Source organism: Prosopis cineraria, unplaced genomic scaffold (assembly GCF_029017545.1).
Source record: "Prosopis cineraria cultivar Desert tree isolate PC_DT_omini unplaced genomic scaffold, ASM2901754v1 PC828, whole genome shotgun sequence".
NCBI lineage: Eukaryota > Viridiplantae > Streptophyta > Magnoliopsida > Fabales > Fabaceae > Prosopis > Prosopis cineraria.
In genome coordinates, this window is record NW_026556153.1 from 18,195 (window position 1) to 35,893 (window position 17,699).

Consider the following 17,699-nt stretch of genomic DNA (forward strand, 5'->3'; position numbering starts at 1 on the left):
CATCGCATTATAATTACAACTACTAATTGGATTTAGTTCTATCTTCGAATAATTGTAAAAAAAAATTATCATAAAATATTCAAAAAGTATTAAATCTGAAATTTTCAAAGGGGATAGCATAGTGAAAAATGTTTTGATCGTAATAGTTGTTTTGAATTTTGGAGAGAAATGTATATTGATAACTTTCAAGTTATAATAAAATTTAATTGTTATAATTAAGACATTCATTGAGTAAATGTATTTAAGTTACTCGTAGAATTCAAATTCCTAATTATTTTTTCTGTAGTTTTGGATACTACAACTATTCTTACCACATCTAATTTATTACTTTCTCTATTAAAAAATGTAAATCATTTTAACCGAATATCACTCCTTAATAAAATAGTTATCTACTTTTTAACTAATCCTATTTTTTTATATTTACCCCTACTAAATACTCTACAATAAATATAAAGTTATTATCAATAAGGATACTTTTAAAAAAAATAATAATTATATCTCGAAAGGCTAAAAATACTTTATATTTTTTAACATTCAACTCCTCAAAAAATGTCTTACAATTTTAAATAGAGGAAGTATATATTGGTTCAACCAATTAAAGTTGGCAAGAAAGTGATAAGAGTCCTCATCATTTAAAAGTAGTTGAGGGTTCGAATCATAATTTTCATATCTTTTGCCTTTGATAACTGAGGTAAAAATAAAATAATCTCGCGCTCACCCAAAAAAAAAAAAAAAAACTATTCGTACATGCATTTATGCATGGATAATTATTGTAGATTGGCACCTGCACGGCTACACCCAAGGCAGCGGTTCAAAGAAATGTTAGATATCGAATTTTACTATTTTAAGGATGTTTTCTGAAATGGGCTGGAACAACTTATGATTTGTTCGCCACGCTCACCAAATTAAGCCATTGAATACACGCACACACGCACACACACACTACTTAGACAAATAAGAGATTTTAATATAAGATTCAACAATTTCTTAAACGGTATACTAATAGGTTATTCATAATCTATATATACTAATGTGTATATGTTGATAATATGATGTAATGAAAAACTTATAATTAGTCCTATTGATTCATACTCGCCTCAAATTCCATATAATGAATACAATTATATATATCGAGAAAAATAAAATTTAGTTAGTTATTGATTGTTGACATATGAATGGTGATATGACATGAACTAAGCAATATCTCGACGCTGAATAATGATGTAATAGTAATAGTAATAGTAATTATTTTTAAATTTAAAATAATATTTCACTCATTAAGATCAGAGTTTTCAGTATTTTTGAGATTTTCTAATGTCGGTTTAATTTATATGAGAGGTTGGGAATCTTATTTTTCCTCCTTGAAAATCATTTCCATATATACTGTTAAAATTTTACTACTAGCGTGATGAAGTATTTTTGAGATTTTCTAATGTCGGTTTAATTTATAAAAATGTGAAGGACTAAGGTGTTTTTATATTTTTGTTTCTAAATATAGGCATTAAATGATAATTATAACGTAACATAACATCAAAGAAAATAGATAAGGGGTTATCATGTAATTGAAAAAAAAAGAAGAAGAAGAAGAAGCATCTATATTTCATTATTTATATTTGATTTTCTTTTTGAGTGAATTTAAGATGACTTTTGTCACGTGTGGGCTACAAATCTAGTTACATTTTAAAAGAATGGTGATCAATCCCTATAACACACCAAATTTTTTTTAAATAGTTTAACTCAACCATAGTCGGGTTACAGCCACCCAACACATTTTATATTAATAATTTCAATATAAAAATATTTTATAATTAGCTTCAACTTGCATAATACACCATTTCAGCTAAATTTTTACCTCCCACATGCCATTAGGCTAAATCACATTATCCATCCTTATACTCCCAACAAGTAAACTAATCACATTTGTCCATCTTTATACTCCCAACAAGTAAACCAAATCACATTTGTCCACCTTATACTTCCAACAGTAAAATAACTAATTTAGTCAATTTTTAAAACAAGCCAGTTATTTGGCTTCATAATCATGCCATTTTAACCAATCCAAAGTAAACCAAATATTAAAATTATAGTCATCCAAAGTGTACTAAAAATAGAAATAGTTTGAAAGGCATGATTACATTTATGTATTCATATAATTGTCAATAAACAAAAAGCCTTAATATTGACAATATAAAACATTATAAATCATAAATCAAATACCCAAAAGAGACAGTGGATCTATGCACTAAGCCTCTGGGACTCCTCCACGTGTCACTCGTGGCTCTTCTTCTGAAAATTGTCAACCACATAATGAGACTCAAAAGTCCCAGTAATAATAGCCAATTTATGATAGTATATACAAACAGTTAAGTGTATGCTTATTAAGTGAGAATTAAAAATAATATAATTCCAACAAATATAAGAAATATTACAATACACACAAATAACCATCCTATATCCCTCCATTAACCTCAAGCCGTAGCCCTCACTCGGTCCTAAATTACCCGGTCAAAGGTAGATTAGCCCGAGCCCTTACAAACCACCTATTGAGCTCCAATAGGGGCGTACCATGTGGCATATAAATACAACAACAATAGCAAGTCTCCCAACACCTCCCACAATAATCAAACAATTCATAATAATATTGCACAATTATACAATTACAAAATTCATAATTTTCTCAATAATCACCCAATTAACATGAAGTAACACTAATTACAAATTAAAGTATGGTTACCTCGTGGGCTTTTTCAATAAATTATTCCTTACAAATTTCTCTCCCACCACAATCTTCACCAACAACACAATCTACAAATAACACATTATTTATAAATATTAATTTCAATTATTGAAACTAATAAAATAACTCTAATAATAGAATTAGAGAATATAACATAATTTCTAATCTCAATCTTAATACAAACTAAGAGTTAGTACTATTAAGTAAACTTAGAGTTAATACTATTAAGTAAAAATTTCTAACTCCTCTTTTAATCATCAATAAAATATTATTAAGCTAAAATCAACCTCTAAACCAATTTCTATTATCAAAATTTTCTTTTTATTTCATAAATTCGCACCTAAAATATCCAAAAATTGGAAATTGAGTCTCAAGCTTAGAATCATAATTCTATAGCCATAATAATTTATTTCTTATCCTAAATAATCATCTAAACCTCAATAATTCAACATATATTTTCAAATTTAATAAAAATCTAGTCTAGAATTTGATCCTTAAGCCACAAATTCAAAGATTATCAATAAATTTTATACTCTAGAATATTTATTATACTACTAACAACCTTAAAATCATATTTATTCAACATAAATTCATCCCTCTTCTAAATTTTAAATTTTCTATCACCATAAAATTAGAAACCAAAGAAAAAGAATGACTAAAAAAAATTTTAGAACACTTACTTAGTCTAAAAAAAGTAAAATCACACCCTAATATTTTTATTAAAAGCTCTTATCTTAAAAACTTAGATCTCTTCTCATCGGCAGACTCACACTCACTCTGCCTCAGCTCACGCATGAAGGAAAGAAATGAAGAAACGAAGGAAGGAGGTATAGATTTTTAAAAAAATACTATAGGTCCCATATTTTTTTATTATTTCATCTTTCCTCTCTCTTCTCTTTTTTTTATTATAATATATATATCATGATTGCACCGGGAGAGCGTCGAAAGCAGCCACTTCTTCTTCTTCTTTCTTTTTTTTCATACCTTTCTTTTTTTAATAATAATAATAATAATAATTTAATTTTTTAATTAATTTTTTATTTTAATTTATAATTATATCCTAAGTTAAATTTAATAATCATCTCCTACTAATTTGCTTACCTCTAAATATTTTTCAAAATTTCTGTTAACCCAAATTAACTATTTAAAATTTAAATTGGGATGTTACAACCCCCCAATTCATATACATTCATCAAAAAGGAGGTTGACAAGAGGTTTCCTTTAAGAGAATATCATTAAACCAGGAACAAACCAACAATTACGTAACTATTAAACTAAAAAGAAAAATAAAACAACAGAAAAACCAAAAAGACAGTGAGAAAACTAAAAAACAAGAAGCAAAAAACCAAATTTAGATTCCCAAATACTATAAGCAGTTGATCTTTGGGAGAACAAGGTGTAACATCATAAAATTTAGAATATGATTAACTAAATTTAATAAATGGTTAAATTAATTAATCCAAGTCCTAATTAAATTGATTAAGGTAATGGGATGGAGCCTTGTATGAGGCTTTAAAAGGGGACTAGAAGAGCTATCGAACTACTTTGAGCCCAAAAATGGACTTAAGTTAGGGTTTTTAAAATGTGGCATCCTCCATAATAGACAATGTCATTAGCCATAGCGGATGTGCTAAAATTTAAAATATCATATTAGTGTTTCAAATAGCAGAACATAAGGGAGTTTTGGCTTTTGAGAGAGAGGCTGAGAAGAAGCGAGAGTTCTTTGCTAGGGTTTGCTTTCCACACATTTTTTGGGGTGTTTTTAGGCCATCTAAAACACAAATAAGTCTTCCTTCTATAAAGTCTGCTCAAGAGGGAGTCAATTGGGCTAAATAAAAATTTAAAGCAGATAATGCAAGAATTAAATGAAGGTAGGAATGATATCACTAATCAAAGTTGAAAGAAGGGAAGAGAAGCTTTTACAGATTGTTTATCCTCGTTAAGCTCTAACCACTTAGCTTACATCTAGTCCCCAAAATACATTTGAGATTTTTCACTATCTCTACCAATATTAAGCTGAGCTCTTAGCTGCCACAGTAAAATTCAGACTCCTCCTTAAAGTCTATAACTCTCCCTATTATAAAAGTAATATCAACTTCTCTTAAGTTCCTTAAGCTTAAGTTCCTTTATTTCAATTGCATAACATTAACGTAAATAAAGTAAGTTCAATAATAAACTATTACTGTTGTAAACTCTCTATAAGAGTGGATATACAATCAATGAAGTTTAAATGTAATAAATATTATAGCAGAAGGTAGGTGAACAAGTAAATGAATAAGCTTTCATATTAACTCAGCAAGTCCTTTTTTTTGTCTTCATAAATGCTTTTATTTATAGTTGATACTTTGAAAATATCTGTTAGACTCTGTAATCTACTCGTTAGAGACTTCATTCTCTTTCCTTCTGAGTTTTCTGAAGATTAGGCTAATAGAACAATACTTTATGGCGTTATTGCATGTTATCATCAACTTAAGGAAAGTAACAATTATATGCATTAAATGCTCTAACAAAAGATAAATAAAATAAATACCGGTAGAACAAAGACATACAGGTACAAAGATTGAATCAAAGCTTAATCTTACCCTTAGTTGTGTTTAAAAATATTTTAGCGTGATAATAAAGTGAATACGACACTTTGAAGTTGAAAAGATTAGAGTTTATAAGAGATCCAAGGTGCTCTATTTTTAAATGAAAAATAGAGGTAACGTATTCAAAGATATACTAGTAAAAGTGAGGATATACTGATAAAAGTATGACTAAATTAATGTAGACGAAGAAGAGCTTCATACGTGTAGAAAAGAGATATACCAGAATGATTGATCATAGAATACATTAATTGAAGAAGACATCTATCAATAAGACAAAGGACATTCCAATAGGAATAAGACATTTGGAAATATACTAGTAGAATAATCAAGCACAGGATGCACTAGATATTTGGGTAGGATGGAGTTATATCAGTATGAGGCAAAGATATCTGTATGAAAGAGTTGGTACCGGTATGAAAGATAATCTAAAGATTGAATAGGAGATTAATTTTAATTAGTGGTTGTGTTTAAAAGATTTCTAGATTGGTAAGAGAATAAACACAACTCATAGAAGTTGAAAAGATTGCAAGTTAAGTGAGATTTGAGTGGATTCCTATGCTCTGTTAGGAATATGAAGAACAAAGTAAAATTATTTACGTCGCAATCGATATAGGTTGTTTGGTATGGGTATGAAGAGAATATTTGGTAAGAAAAATGTTTAGATTTCATATGGGTGTTGGGGATACATGCCAGAATGACTCTTTTGTAAAAAGGCATTGTTCAAATAGTTTTCATACTAGTATGAATGAGTTCATATCAGTATGAAGAGGTTCCTACTAGTATAAGTATGAACATTGAGAATAATACACGGGTATGAATGATTTCTACCAGTATGAATGTCCATAAAATGTGGGTCAATTTTTAAAGGTAATAACTCTATCAATTTAAATCCAAATTAGACAAATGCCTATGGTTGAAAAGCTCAAGATGTTTAGTTTCTAAAGAAATAATAACTAGGGAAAAATTCAATGCATGTGGAGAGATATGATGAAAATGGTGAGTAGAAGTCAAGAACAAATATCAGCAAGTCTGGAAGTTTCAATAGCCAACTTTGAAAACTCATAACAATTTCATATAAAATCTATTTTGAATGAAATATAATTTTTTTTGAAAGATTTACAAGTCTAATTTCAAATGAAAAAAGTCTCACACTGAACAAATTTGTATATAAAGAGATAAAAAGAAAAAAACAAATAAAGGTCAAAATCAAATATTTCAAAAACTCTTAACTTAAAGCATATCTCCAAGTGTTAAAAGCTACACTTTTCAAAACCCAAGATAGATTCGAGAAAGAATTTGAGGTAAATCAAATACTTATCCCAACAGCAAATTTAGAGACTCTTAAAGCTTTGGGTAAGATGACAAAGATTAAACATATAAGCCAATTACACTTAATTGCCATTAAACACAAGTTAAGATCTCTACAAAAATAAAATCTTTGCTATTTTGCAATTATCAAAAATAGGGTTCAACACCTTCATATTCTCTCCCTCTTATGTGTTTTTCCCCAAGTTTTTGAGGTGTGGAATTTCTATTCAAAGTTATAGTTGAGTTCTACTCATTTTAATAACTTCAATGAAGTCTAATGAGAGTTATTTAAGTTTCTAATCATTTATTTCATTATGGTGTTATTAGAGTCATTAATTGTGAGTTTAAAATTAACCTTAATGTTAACCAATTAAGTTTAAGCTAATGAGATTAGCTAACAGTATTTAGTAAGCCTTATGGTGGTTAAAAGAATTAATGGAAGTGAGTTTTCAGGTTGATTTTGCTTAACTAAGCTTAATGAGAGATTAAAGCATTAATTCTGATTAAGGTTAATTAATGACGATTAATTATTCATGCTATTTGTTAACCATCATTATACACTAATTGTTGTTGGAGCTTGTGTTTGTAAGAAGCTCCCTTAAAAATCCAACTTTTCCTCTTGGGGTGGTACTTGAGGTAGGTACGTAACCAAGAGTTTAATTGAGTATATAATTATGTTTGCAATTTATAAGTGGTATGCTATGGCATGTAAAATGTGACAATGGAAGGAGCATGGTCATTTATATAAATGAGTTATTGTTATAAATAATAACTCTTTGAGCATGTTGAATAAAGTCATAATTGGCATGATCTTGAGTTATGTGATGGTTTAACTATGAATTGTTGAGCATGAGTTTGAATATGTGATGAAATGAATGGTACAAGTCCTTGATACTATTAAGTTTAATTAGATATGATTATCATCATGGCAATAATTGCATATATATGGGACTTGCATGATCATGGATGGGTAGAACTAGAGAAGTACTAGAGGCTTACACTTGATGTATGAAACACCAGTTTATGTTGTTATGCCTATTTAATGTGCATTTTCCAACTAAGGAAATTTTGAATATAATTAAGCATGCAGATTCTAGTTTTTTATATACTCTATATATGTTGGTCGTGATAATCGTGTCTGATATTCATGATCTTAATTTGTTATGTTTAAGAATTTATATGTGTTTTGAAGATGAATTTGCTTATATTCAGTTTTATATACATTGTGTTGGGTGGTTATAACCAATTATGGATTTTATCTATATTTAGTTGATGATAGAAATTGTATATGATGAAGTGGATAATTATGTTGTGGTCGTTGATAGTAATAGGGCATTATATAAAATCCATATGGTATAGCTTCCATTAAGTTTACACACTAGTTGGCATTATTATCGATTATATGTACTTAGTATTGTCATTAACCTATGAGTATGACATGAGTCGGGCATGATATTCAGTATCACAAGTTCCTACAAGAGACAATGTGGGTCAAGCAAATTACGAGATCCTATAGTTTAAAAAGGAGGAATTCATAGTTCAAAAGTGAGTATGAGAGTCTTTGACTAAGTAACCCCTCACAATTGGAGAGTAAAACTAATCTAGGCACAAAGATTAGCCCTTTTTAGTCTGCTATATGGGATCATTTTTTTCAATAATGGCCTCACTAACACTTCAAGGAATATCTTGGATATTTTTATTTAAATGATTGCATATCAAGACTCGAACCTTAGGTTTAAAGATAAGCAAGTTGATTTAACTTCTTCAACCAATCAAACCTAGCATCTCTCACATCAAACCCATGTTTTAACTTTTAACCAACACATAATGTGAGAGTAACCAGCAAAAGCTAGTTCAATTGATGAGCATTTAGCTCATCACTTATAAGGTCATGAGATCAAATATAATCCCATTATTAATGTAAAGATCTTGTTAGTAGGTGATTTGTAAATCCCTATATACATTACCAAAAACACTTGTTTTGCAACGGAATTTTTGTCCCAAATAATGTTTGCGATGGAATTTGCCACGGCTAGTCTTTTGTCACTATTTTGCTAGTTGCAAATTTTTAGTGACAGAATTCTAAAATCCGTCACAAGTTGGGACACAATTTTTGAGACGAAATATCCATCCCAAATTTGGGATAGATTTTGTTGTCCCAAAAAATGTTGTCACCAATTTGCTCCAAAAAACTGTGAAGGAATTTCCGTTCCAAATTTGTCGCAAGTTTTGCGAGACATTTGCCTCTCAAATTTGTCGCAAAATTGTCTCCAATGATATAATTCATTATTCAATTATTGCATATAATATTAATTGTTACTTTTGTAACAATTTTAAACTATAATTTCAATTATTACTCGCAACTTGTAATTACTATTATTGTTGTTGTTGTTGTTGTTTTAATACACAGTAATCAAATCATAGAAAATTATGTCAAAACATATTAAGAACCAAGTATCACATAATAAGAACTCAAAAATATATCACAATCATGCTCAAATGTTAAACCATAATAAAATTATTTTAAAAATATCTAAAACTGTCAAATATTCATAAGTGACATACACCCAAGATATTAATATTCTTTCTTTTTTACAATTTCTAAACTCTTGTCGCTACTCAACTATTATAGATATAAGCTCCTCGGTCATCTTTGTCAAGATATCAACATGCTTTTGTTGCCCCTTCCAAATTTTGGATGAAATCATGTATGATATAAGAGGCACAACCCTCCACATTCCCTATACCACAAATCAAAACCAGACAGAAAAAGTATCATGTTAAAATTTTGAGTTAATTAATAACACTTTCAAACTATGAAATATCAAATCCAATTTAGTTAGTAAATGAACTCAAATGTTTAGAACCTATGCATTACTTAAAGCTTAAATATAAGCTCAAAATAGAGACAGTTTGCCTTGCTGGAACATGACTTATAAATCAATAATCAGGCTTGCATAAGTTGACATGAAAAGAAAAAGATATATGATTTCTTTTGAGTTTGAACAGCCTAAAACTACAACAGAGCAAAGTATATGCAATAAATATTACACTCAAAATTGCACTCAAACAGAAACATGTGAGCAATCCAATCTAAAAAGATAGTTACTTAAGCCAATTTAAATACTTCAAAACCCATTAAATGAAAGGCATTAAAGACCAAAGATCATCCTAGTGGCTAAAAAAATTTGAAGAAGACTTACACGTAATGCAGAATGAGCAATTTCCTTCACAATCTTGTAGTCACATCTAGATACAGAACTTGAAATAAAAGCCTATACATACATAAGTAAATTAAGGCATATTTCATAATTTTGTGAGTAAAAGCTAAGCATAAATAACTAAAAAAATTTGAAGTGCAGCATCAGAACAAAATCGTGAAGTACAGTCCAAGATGCCCCCATCCTAGAGTCCTAAATCAAACAAAATGGTCAATATTTCAAGCATTAATTTCATTATACCAGAATTCTTTTTTCATTTCTCCTTTATTTTTTCTACTTATAACAAGAATAGAACATCATTCATGGATTTGTTTGATATGTTTATATAAATAAAAATAAAAATTTAATTCACAGCAAGAATAGAATGTCATGCAAAAAAATTCTTATCTGCAAAGCTGCCAATTATTACTAGAAAATCATTAGATCTGCCAACCCTGCAAAAGTCAAAGAAATGCCAATTAGAAAAGAAAACGAGGTGACTAAGTCAACAAACAATTGAATCCCACTTAGACCATAAGTTTTAAAACACGGGTATCCAGCACCTGATCGTCAACATATATAATGAATCCATTTCATGCAATTAAATATCCACTAAATCCCAAAAGATATTTCCTTGAACAAAATTTTATAAGCCAAATAGAAGCTGGTTTCCAATGTGAAATTCTTATATTATAAGGACGTTCTTAAGCATTTGCTCATTATTTCTCCAAGATTCAGATAGAATTGAACAGGATTTGAAGGTGCAGTCCAGCAAATTTGATTAAGTTTCGCTTACAAACAAGCAAAAAGCACAAACTTGAGAAATGAAAAAAACTTTCAAGTAAACAGAAATCATGGAAGAAACATCAAATGAAAAATGAACATCTACAAAACTAAGAAACACTACTGAAGAAAAAATAGAGAAAAGTAAGCAACACGCATCCTATGACTTCAAAAGACACTAGAAATAAAGAAACTTCAAAAGATACTTGAAATAAAGACGTGTATACCTAAATCCAAGCAACCAACCAAATAAAGACACATATTCCTTGCCTCGACCTCAGTTTCCTCTGTTCTCGCTTCAAACTCTCCCCTGTTTCTTCCTTCATCTCTTTTTTCCTTCCCCAAGCACGCCTTTCTCCTGTTGCAGTGAAAGAGTAAAGGGGTCTAGGGTTCTTTTTAACTCAAATGTTGAAGCTCAACCACGAGATTGAGAAGAGTGTATGGATGAGAGGTGAAAGACAAGAAATTTATGGAGAGCAAATGTTGGAGATTGAAGCATGAGAGTGAAAGAGGGAAACTTTGCCAAAGAAGGGAGATCGATTAGGCTAGGCATTTGACGAGAGATGGTGGGGCAGTGGCGCGAAAGGTTGATGAAAAGGAAGGGAAAATTTAGGGCTGAGTGATAAATGAGGGATTCTCGTTACTTTTTATTTGAAAACATTTAAAAAAATTATATTAGTGACTAAAGTTCAAATTTTTATATGAATTTTGAAATTTATATGTAATATATTAATGTTTAATTTAATATGTACAATTGTTGGGATAAAATAGACAATATAAATCCATTGTTATTAAAAAAAATTATATCACATAAAATAAGATGTAAAACGTTAATTGAATTGAATTTCCAAAAGAACAATATTTTGCAAATTGAATTGCAAAAGTAATACACATGGGATAGAAATTTTATTTTGATTTGATTTTTTTTGCTATTATCAAGTTTATTTAAAATATGAATTTGAAAAATTTCTATGATATTTTATTTTTTTAGAAAGTTTGGGTTTTAAATTTTCATAAAACTATAATTTTTTTAAATGAAAATGCTTCTAAGATATCAGCTTTTCATTTTCCAAAATTTGAATATATCAGAATTATTATACTGTGATTACTGGTCTATTTGTTATAGTTGAAATAGTTGTATGCTAAATATTAATTAAAATTAAAAAAATTGTTGGTAAAAAAGGTACTAAAATTTTAAAAATATTATAACAAAATACCATAAATTTCCTCTACCTATTGTATTAAAAATTAGAGGGAATACAAAATGTTATTATTAAGACATAAATTATTTTACCATAATTGATATATGAACTAAAAAATAATTAAAAACATAATGAAATAAAAAAGTGATCAAATATTTGGTATCTAATTGGTTGAAGTGTGATCTTAAATAGTTAAGGTCAATAAATCAAATTAGTTAAAATATGATCTTAAATAAAGGATATGATTTTAAACGTTATAAATCTAATTAATAGGAAAATAGTCAGTTATATATTATTAATATTATACTATCTAATTGGAAATTATATATCGAGATTCTTTATCCTGTCTTTCACAACTATAACATGGATCGTCCCATGTTTCTCTTGTGTATGAAACTCACTAATCAATTATTGCTAATATATACTTCTCCTTTATAACTCTTATATATATATATATATATATTCTAGATTAAGGTGTCAATCATTTTTAAATTAATAATTTAAAAGGAAATCACATTTCAATATTTGCTTTAAATTATAACTATTATATGTAATAGAGAAAATTAAACTCCGTCCTTATAGTTATATAATCATGTCATGAAAATATAAAAGTTCTTAATTTTATTTTTTTAAAGAAAAAATTTAAAGATTTTTAACTTTCAAGGGTTAAAATTTTAATTAATCAAACTATAAGGAATTGATTAATTCAACACAAAAATGTATTATTATATGTTTATTTCCAATAATAATTAAAATTAATAAATTTTAGAATATTTGCGATGCCATTGGTTGTTCCAAAGTTTAAGACAAAATTTTAGAGATGCAATATTCTATTCTGAATTCCATCTAATTATGTTCCAAATTCAGTAGCAAATTTTTGAGACACAATATTCTGTCTCAAATTCTGTCACAAATTTTGAGGTGCAAATATTCTATTCCAAGTTCCATCGCAAATTCTGATGCACAAATATTCCATCCTAAATTTTAAGACGCAAATATTCTGTCCCAAATTCCGTTGCAAATATTCTGTCTCAAATTTCATTGCAAATTTTGAGACGCAAATATTCTACCCCAAATTCCATCCTAAATTTTTTAGAAGCAATATTCTGTGCCAAATCTTGTTGCAAAGTTTTGAGACTCAAATATTTTATTCCAAATTCCGTTGCAAACTTTTGAGACAAAAAAATCTGTCCCAAATTCTGTTGCAAATATTTGGGACAGATTTTGGGACAAATTTGTGATGCCTTTGCAACACTGTCTGTCACAAAATTTCCATCACAAATCTCTAATTTTCTAGTAGTAATAAGTGCTTTTTGAATCTGAAAACATGTATTAGCCTTGTGAGCCATTAAGACCCAACTCACTTAAACTTTTATGTATATATATAAAAAAAAAAAAAGTAGCTTTTAAGGAAAGCTTTTTTAATCAAAAATTCAAAACTAATAATGTAATACACCATGGATGTACTTAAAATAAATATATAAATAATATAAACTAGTTCGAGTCAAGTGTGTTACATAAAATTTGAAGATTGAGTTGCATTAAGTGTCTATATTTCAAAGATATCGTGGCTTGTTAATTATTATAGAAACTTTTATTAATAAATAATTATATATAATTATAGATACAAAATCATTAAATATGTAAAAGAACACAAAAGATTATTAACCTAACAAAATTTTTGAACCAGAACATTTTTTTAACATTTGATCCTTTTTACTGTCACTATTCACAGCCCAAAAGAATATATGTTTTAATTATTGGAGTGTTGTTTTCAATAAAACCACGATTTAATATCACAGTTACTGGTTTTTCTTATGGTTTGAAAATAAACTAAGCTTGCACTTGGTGCAATGTCCTAGTATCGAAGTAGTTCCTTTATATGGAGTGATGGAGGAAGGTTTGGGTTCAATCCCACATTAGGCTTAATTACGTCCCTTTTAATTCAAAAAAAAAAAAAATCTGAGCCGTATGCAAGTATATTTTCACCTTGCAGCAAATTTTTGTGCATGTTATATATGTTTTATAGTCTTTAATTTAATTTCAATTAATTATATCATTATAATAATTTCATAAATAACAAACATACTAATTCAGGTTCGCATGATCAGTTATCTTTTAAGTAAATGATTAGAATTTAATTTCTAACTTTTATGTATGAAACATATCTATGTAACTAAAATGAGCCTACCATTTGCGTTCATTGCAGGGAGGGAGAGTGAAGAATGTGCCCCCGTTGTCTCACAAAAAAAGCAATTTTCGTTTGCATGAGGATTTAAAATTAAATTAAATTGAATTTTTTACTTGAATATATAAAAATGTAAAGATTTAAATATGATCCAAATCTAAATTTATATTTTATTATAACTTTTTTATAATTTTAAATTCTTTTTAAATTCTAATTATTTGAAATTTTAGAACTCTAATCATTTTGTTTCTTCACGTTTCATTATCACTTATCAATGCTTATGTTACTCTCACTTCTCCTCTCATCTCTTGTCCCTGTCTCTCAGTTATTAAAAAATACAAATAAGCTCGTAACTCTTGATCTTTCACTTATACTTTGAATCTTTCATTTAAATTAATTTAAAATTTAAACTTAAATCCATCAATCAAAACGTTATCTTTATTTTAAATATATGTATTTAAAATATTATTTATATTATGTGTAAATTTCAGTCCATTAATTTTCACTAGTTTGTAAAATAAGAACTATACAGTAGCTGCTAGCTAGAACAGATCCATACTCCCTCTAGTTATATTTATGAGTTACTTTTAACATATTTTACTAAAATTAAAGAATATTTTAAACCTTATTAACTTTGCCTAAAAATTCAACAAGTTTTTAATTCTCTATTCCTATTAAATATACATAATTTAAATTTAAATTATTCCAATTTGGCCAAAAAAAATATAAAATATTTCCAGCATTTATAAGAACCTGTTTTTCAATAGGGGTAAAAGAATAAAGATCAACAAAAAAATTATAGAAATGTCCTGTAAATATGATCAAGCAAATAATCTCTCTCTGTCCAAAGAGTAGGATTAGAGGAATATATGTTTTATCATCCATGATCACAAACATAAGCTGACAACTATATATTCTATATCAAAAGGTTATAAGATTCATAAAATCTTCAATAAGCCTCCAAATCGTAATCTCATTGATAGGAAGAATTCTGAGCCACCAATTTGAGGGATAGATTGATGTCGTTTGCAATAGCTTCTGCGTCCATGGAAACTCCAAGAAGACCTCTCCTTGAAAGTCCTGCACAGTAAATCCCCTTCTCTCCTTTCCAATGACTCGGAACTTCATTCTTTGGCATCCCTTTCTCGTTCAGAACATACTTGTAATCCTAATTCGAACCAAAACCTCTTGATCTGTTACATACGATAATTCAAATCTATATAAAGTTATATATATAAAGGAGCTGAAAAAAATAACCTTGAGCCAATTATTAGCTACGCTTTTATACCCAGTAGCGAACACGATCACATCAAAATCTTTCTCCAAATTGTTCTTCTCGAAGATCACCTTCTTCTTCTCTATTCTCTTTATTCCAGAAGAAATAACCTGCACAAGCCTGGTGCATGTGAGAGAGAATAATTGAAATGCTGATAAAGAAGAAATTTGAATATTCTGCAGTCACATATTCGACAAGAACACATAATGCAAAACCTTAACCTTAATTTCTCCGTCTCGAATCTTTTGAATGGTCCCAACGTCAATGACAGGAGACCTCCCAGTGACTTGTTTGAGGTAGAACGGTCCTTTGCTGGGTCGATGAATACCGTATTCAGAGAGATCACCGTACTCCAAGTTTGCCACAAATGTTATCACAACGTCCACTATTTGAGCCGGCAAATATCTCATCATAGACATTCCTCGATGCACCAGTTCTCTTGTCAGCACATGTACCTACAAGTCATATACATACATACATGCACATAGTATCAGTTAATTGTTTTTATTCTTTTTGAACTTTGGGTAGTTCAGAGATTAATTAACTCACAGGGTTTCTGATGACAATGGAAGTTCGAGCTTGAGACTCATTCAAATCATAAGCAATCTCCATTCCAGAATTTCCACAGCCAACAACGAGAACCTCTTTGCCCTTATGCTTAGAACCACACTTGTAATTCTTGGAGTGCACTATCTCTCCTTCGAAGCTATCCAATCCACTCACCTCGGGAATGTACTCTTCACTGTTCTCACCAGTCGCCACCACAACATACTTGGCCACGTAAGCTTCACGACACCCTCCTTCTTTAGTATTCGTCGTTTCAATCCTCCACTTCCCCTCAGCTCCATCAAACACGGCGACATCTACCGTACGATTGTAACGAGGGCTTATGTTGAAATGGCTGACGTAGTTGTCGATGTAGTCGAGGAATTCAGATTTGGAGAGAAATGTTGGACTAGATGGTGAGTGAGGCAGTAAGGGTAAAGAACAGAACTCTTTGGCCAGATGAAGGTTGACTCGATCGTAAGTGTGTTTTCTCCAAAGAGAAACATTACAATCATGTTTCTCGAGGATTATGTGAGGGATCGAATACTTTGTAAGACAAGCTGAGGTTGCAAGACCAGAAGGCCCAGCACCTACGATCACAACATCAGTTACTTCCATTGTCGTTTTTGCAAGCGACCTAGTGTCTTTGGTTCTGACATCTTAGTAGTTCGAGGGTTTTAATTTATAGGCGTGTTCTTCTTCTTCTTCAAATCATGCACTTGCTAGTAGTAATGTTCTTTCCATATTTCTTGGTGGCGCGAGGGTGAAGAACATGGTTTGGTGCAGAAAATTCATGCTACGTGTTCAATGAAACTAGAGTTTTTGTAGATTACAAAATATCTGCTATGTATTTCCTCGTAATAAATCTTCCTTTTAGATTTACGTTGAGGATGAGGATAATTTAGTGAACCAACCTGACATTAGCTAGGGTTCAGGCATGTTGAGATGCTTCGAATTTTAAGGACGTGATATGAAATATACGAAGTACCGTACACTTCATCTGTTATCCGTACTTTTGAAAATGATCTACTGAATGAATACATGGCTTTTTTAGTTTACACCCATTTGGTAATCTTTTATTAATTACCACACTCAAGAAATAGTACGTGTACGTACTCTACTTGCGAATTGCAATGCCATCGGATTGCTTCTGTGAAAATTTCTAATTTAAGAGTTTTTGGACCTCGTGAGATTATTCCAAATCTTTATTTACGTTAGCTGCATAATCTTTAATTGATTACATGAATAATAAAGTTTACATGTATAAGTCAACTATACGAACATAATTTCTCAATAAATGCTGGTTAAAGCCAAAGATGTTCAGGAGACATGATCGGATTAGGATAGTCGTATCTCATGTATTGTTCCAAAAAATAAACTTGGCTGAATTTTCATCATATGTCTTGTTTTTCAAGATCAGGACGGGACGAGACCAGAACATTCCAAAAAAATAGGCAAAAGGTGGAAGAAAAATCTAAATGATAATATGTATTAAATTACATAACTTTCTAATCTAAAACTTAGAAAACACGAATATATAAATTCAATAATTTAGTTACAACATCTATAATTTAAAGTGAAAGAACATACTCATCCGGTCTAAAATATAAGCTGTTTTGGAAAACATCTGCATAACAATATTCTACAGGCTGCAAGAATGACAGCAAAATAATAATTGAATTACACAACTTAAGTAAACTAGCTAATGGTGATCTGACTGAATAAATGAGGTATTAAATATAAAAAATAAAATAATAATATACATTCAGGTCAAGATGGGGCGAGATATCTTGATGGTATATCTTGAGTCCTATCTTATCCTAAACATATTTTTGTTTTATCATTTAAAGTTTTGTTTTGTTTTGGACCAG

General features: G+C 29.4%; 1 protein-coding gene and 1 long non-coding RNA gene across 2 annotated transcripts; both read right to left on the minus strand.

The window, feature by feature from the left end:
* Positions 1–9,133: 9,133 nt before the first annotated feature.
* LOC129298491 (uncharacterized) lies at positions 9,134–11,212 on the minus strand. Its single transcript, XR_008590364.1, has 3 exons — positions 10,844–11,212; positions 9,837–10,288; positions 9,134–9,374 (listed from the first exon to the last, which is right to left on the minus strand). It is a non-coding gene; the product is annotated as an uncharacterized LOC129298491 (long non-coding RNA).
* A 3,767-nt stretch (positions 11,213–14,979) lies between these two features.
* Positions 14,980–16,446, minus strand: LOC129298490 (probable indole-3-pyruvate monooxygenase YUCCA10). Its single transcript, XM_054936909.1, has 4 exons — positions 15,832–16,446; positions 15,504–15,737; positions 15,264–15,392; positions 14,980–15,174 (listed from the first exon to the last, which is right to left on the minus strand). Exons 1-4 carry the CDS (start codon positions 16,444–16,446, stop codon positions 14,980–14,982), a joined length of 1,173 nt encoding a protein of 390 aa, XP_054792884.1.
* Between the last annotated feature and the right edge of the window lie 1,253 nt (positions 16,447–17,699).